Source organism: Papilio xuthus, unplaced genomic scaffold (assembly GCF_000836235.2).
Source record: "Papilio xuthus unplaced genomic scaffold, Pxut_1.1 DF829567.1, whole genome shotgun sequence".
Lineage (NCBI taxonomy): Eukaryota > Metazoa > Arthropoda > Insecta > Lepidoptera > Papilionidae > Papilio > Papilio xuthus.
Window position 1 is genome coordinate 13,095 of NW_013529082.1, and position 4,075 is coordinate 17,169.

The window sequence follows — 4,075 nt, forward strand, 5'->3', positions numbered from 1 at the left end:
CTATATATCAGACTGTATTGGTATAATATATACCAGGTAACAAAGCCACAAAAAAAAAAAAAACAACTTGTTGGAGAGTTGAAATTGACATTGACACTTGACATTGCACTGGTATTTCTAGACTATATTAACTATACTCTTTGATTGGCAATTACCAGAACGGCTAGCTGCTTATACAAAACAAAACAATTTATAATATGGTTGCAAATTCTGTATACCTAGATTGCTCTAAATGTTAGCTCAGTTATAACCATCATTAATGGAGAACTTTTCAAAAGTGGAAAAAATCGGGGAAGGAACATATGGAGTAGTTTATAAAGCAAGAGATCGAATAACTGGAAAAGAAATTGCTTTAAAGAAAATAAAACTTGAAAAGTAAGTTTTGGCGCCAAAATTGACGTTTGCTTGCAATTGATACATTGCTTGCGATATTTTAGGTTCAATTTATTAAATGATTCAGAGCTTTGTAAGCTCTCTTGTTTAAATATGCCCTTTGTTTTGATATTTAAGTGTCAATTTGTATTTTATTTTTTTCTTATGAACAGTCACTTATACAAAATATTTCTATTTTAATTACAGTGCCTATACACTGTTTATTTGACTGTATATATGTAGATTTGCAGAGCCCGTTAGTCCATTCTAATGCTGCTGGTTAAAAGGCCCTCTTGGCCCGTGCAATACCACCACCACACATAAGGTGTGAAGGGGAAGTATTTCTGTGGATTGTCTGATAAGTGCATTGAGTAAATTGCTGCAACTATTTCTTCAGTAAGGTAGCAAAGTGAGCCATCAACAGTCCCAGTACAGCATGGGGCAATTTAAACATGTGGAGTGGATAGCCAAAACACACATAATGCTGACAGTTTTTATAGTGCCAAAATATATGTAAAGGTTTAGTTTATTTAATTTACAAAGTTAAATATTCTTGTTAGCACAACATAGTACAGTAGTTCCACTGTAATGTCCACAGTGAGCCGGAGGGTGTACCATCAACGGCATTGCGAGAGATCTCAGTGCTGCGAGAGCTGAAGCATCCCGCTGTTGTGCGGCTTTTAGATGTGTTGCTGGTTGACTCAAAGTTGTTCCTTGTTTTTGAATGCCTGCACATGGATCTCAAACGTCTAATGGATCTGACTAGTGGACCTTTAGATTTAGATCTAGTTAAGGTAATAAATTAAAAAAAAAAGATTGAAATTATTGAAGTATATACACTTGCATTTTCTTTTTGACTGTTCTTGTTCCATATTCGGGTATTATATGTATGGGAATGTGTGTCAGAGCTACCTGCGGCAGCTGTTGGAGGGTGTGGCATACTGCCACGGGCAGCGCGTGCTGCACCGTGACCTCAAGCCACAGAACCTGCTAGTGGACGCGGAGGGGCGCATCAAGATCGCGGACTTTGGGCTGGCGCGCGCCTTCGGCATTCCGGTGCGCGCCTACACGCACGAAGTGGTCACGCTGTGGTACCGCGCGCCAGAGATCCTGCTCGGAGCCAAATTCTACTCCACGGCGGTGGACGTATGGAGCCTCGCCTGCATTTACGCAGAAATGGTAAGTGTGCTTTGCTCGTGAGCTGGTCGGTACACTGATTCGGCGGCGTCCTAATGGTTTGATTTACAGTTTATTGGAGCCAGAGAGCTCCTCTGGGTTTTAGCGAGATATATCTCAACCATAAAATATGTATTACAGCTGTAACAGTATCGGGACCATAAATACCATAGACATTCATTTTCGCACTTCTTAAAGATAAATAAAGGCCGTAAAATGTGACGATCTTCTCTGTCGACTTCCGTTTTTAACATGGAAGAATTGTGCGCCGTTTGTCGCAGGCGAGCGGGCGCACTCTGTTCCCGGGCGACAGCGAGATCGACCAGCTGTTCCGCGTGTTCCGCGCGCTGGGCACGCCCGGCGAGGCGCTGTGGCCCGGCGCGCGCCAGCTGCCCGACTTCCGCGCCGCCTTCCCGCGCTGGCCGGCCCGCCCTGCGCGCAGCCTGCTGCCCGACGCGGCGCGCGCCCAGCCCCACGCCGCCGCGCTCTTCGAGGCCATGCTGCGCTACGAGCCCGCGGAGCGCGTGCCGGCGCGCGCGGCCGCGGCGCACGCCTACCTGGCGGACGCGCGCCGCGTGCCCCCGCGCCTTCCGCCCGCGCCCGCGCCCACGCCCACGCCCGCCTCCCCCGTGCCCACGCCCACACCCGACACGCTGCCCTAGACTTACGCCGAATAAATATCTGTTATTTTAAGTGAATGCTTTTATTTATTTAGTTAGTTCAGGCACATCTTGAGGTGTACCGTACCGATTGTATTTTACCTGAAGGTCTTTTGCCTTAAACTTTCACTTTTACTTTCAAGTCTAGATTTTTTATTTTACCTACATCTCACTAATATTTTAAATGTGAATATTTGCATGTATGGATGGATAGATGGATGTTTGTTTGAAGGTATCTCCAGAACGGCTGCATGGATCTCGCTAAAATTTAGCACAGATGTAGAACATAGCTTGATAGAACACATAGACTACTTATTAAAGTTTTGTGATTCCGCGCAGACGAAGTCTCGGGCTAGAGCTAGTTAACAATATATTGTTAATATGTGATACTAGCCGTCGCCCGCAAATCCGACCTGACGAAAACCTGAGTGCACTTTGACACTATCTTCTCTATCTTCTAACAAATGTCCATACATCCAAACTTTTACATTTTTATTGTATCAAGGAGATATTATTATTTATTAAGTCTCAAGACTCAATCAATTCTCGGAATACTTTATTATATAAAATGATGGACGTCTTTTACTGCGAAGTCAGTTAGAAGACTATTGAAAGACATATTGAGATTTAATATTTTAATGCATTAATACAAGACACCAACTTCTGTTTCTTTACTTACGGCATTGCTTTGCAAGCGGAGGCTTGCAAATGCCGCCTTGCGAATGAAGGTGCGCTTGTCTCAAGTACAAAATCCTCTGGTCGTCGTACCTCACCACATGTATCCTATGTACAAAAGACTTATCCTAATCGTATAATACTCTAAAGCTAGGGCTTCCATATCTTGAGCAGGCCGTCCTCGCTGTAGGTGGCGAGCAGGTTCTGGTGCGGGTGGTGCGTCATGCCGATCACCGCCTTCTCGTGGATCTGCAAGCGGAAGTGAGGAGTGAGGGTGTGGTGGGTGGCGGCGAGTGTGGTGGGGCCGAGGTACTCACGTTGATGGTGCGCTCGAGCTTGCCGCTGTGGGCGCAGAAGGCGTACAGCACGAGGTCCTCGGCGGCGCAGTAGACGAGGCGGCCGCGCGCGCCGAGCGCTGCGCAGACGAGCGCGCCGCCCTCCGCCTCGCGCCGCCCGGTGGACAGCGAGCGCACGATCTGGCCCGCCATGTTCATGATGACGACGGTGTTCGTGCGGTTGCAGACGAGGAAGTGCTCGGGGTTCTTGGGCAGCAGCAGCAGCGAGTTGACGGGCGGCTCGCCGGACCCCAGCGGCTTGAAGGTGGCCGTGCACTCGCCGGTGCGAACGCTCCACAGGCGCACCGTGCCGTCCGAGGAGGCGCTCAGCACGGCGTGCCCGTCCGGCGTGAACACCGCCTCGTTCACGAAGGAGGTGTGCCCGCGGAACTCCTTCAGCAGCTTGCCCGACTTCAGGCCGTGGATGCTGCACACGCGCAGGGCCGGCGTCTCAACGCACCGCTCTCGCCTTTCCTACATCCACTCTCTATGGATGTAGTGAAAGGTGAGCGATCTCGGCCGCGACCAAACGGTCATACATACTTCGATCATAAAAATGCAAGGAGCGCATAGACAGCCGCCTAACTTACAGTAGATATGTCGGCTAAAAATAGTTTAACTCCGAGCTAGAGGTTTTACTACAAAATGTGCAATGAGTTGAATGATGAAGACTTGAGAAGGCTCACCGGATGGTGCGGTCGAAGGAGGCGGACAGGATCTGCGTGTTGTCGCGCGTGAACTGCAGGCACGTCACGCCCTTGCCGTGCGCGCGCTCCAGCTTGCGCTGCACCTGCCCGCTCGACACCTTCCACACCTGCCGACACGTCACGTCACGTCACGTCACTGCCTGGTGCCCCG

At 49.0% G+C, this 4,075-nt stretch overlaps 2 protein-coding genes across 2 annotated transcripts in view; one reads left to right on the forward strand and one right to left on the reverse strand.

Moving 5' to 3' along the window:
* Window positions 1-84: 84 nt before the first annotated feature.
* Cdk2 (Cyclin-dependent kinase 2) lies at window positions 85-2,210 on the forward strand. Its single transcript, XM_013310993.1, has 4 exons — window positions 85-375; window positions 971-1,166; window positions 1,279-1,551; window positions 1,830-2,210. Exons 1-4 carry the CDS (start codon window positions 260-262, stop codon window positions 2,208-2,210), a joined length of 966 nt encoding a protein of 321 aa, XP_013166447.1. The 5' UTR covers window positions 85-259.
* A 617-nt stretch (window positions 2,211-2,827) lies between these two features.
* Window positions 2,828-4,075, reverse strand: part of Smu1 (Smu1 spliceosomal factor) — a 4,057-nt gene continuing 2,809 nt past the window's right edge. Inside the window, exons 7-9 of the mRNA XM_013312040.1 lie at window positions 3,904-4,031; window positions 3,200-3,644; window positions 2,828-3,131 (exon numbers count right to left, since the gene is read on the reverse strand). Of these exons, the coding sequence (XP_013167494.1) occupies window positions 3,033-3,131; window positions 3,200-3,644; window positions 3,904-4,031 (672 nt within the window). The 3' untranslated portion in view covers window positions 2,828-3,032. The remainder of the gene's footprint in view (window positions 3,132-3,199; window positions 3,645-3,903; window positions 4,032-4,075) is intronic.

Bases quoted from the DNA above. Each gene is read 5' to 3' on its own strand.
- Cdk2 (XM_013310993.1), top strand. From the start codon at position 260: ATGGAGAACTTTTCAAAAGTGGAAAAAATCGGGGAAGGAACATATGGA. The intron at 376-970 runs GTAAGTTTTGGC...TAATGTCCACAG, and splicing joins AAGAAAATAAAACTTGAAAA to TGAGCCGGAGGGTGTACCAT. The intron at 1,167-1,278 runs GTAATAAATTAA...AATGTGTGTCAG, and splicing joins TAGATTTAGATCTAGTTAAG to AGCTACCTGCGGCAGCTGTT.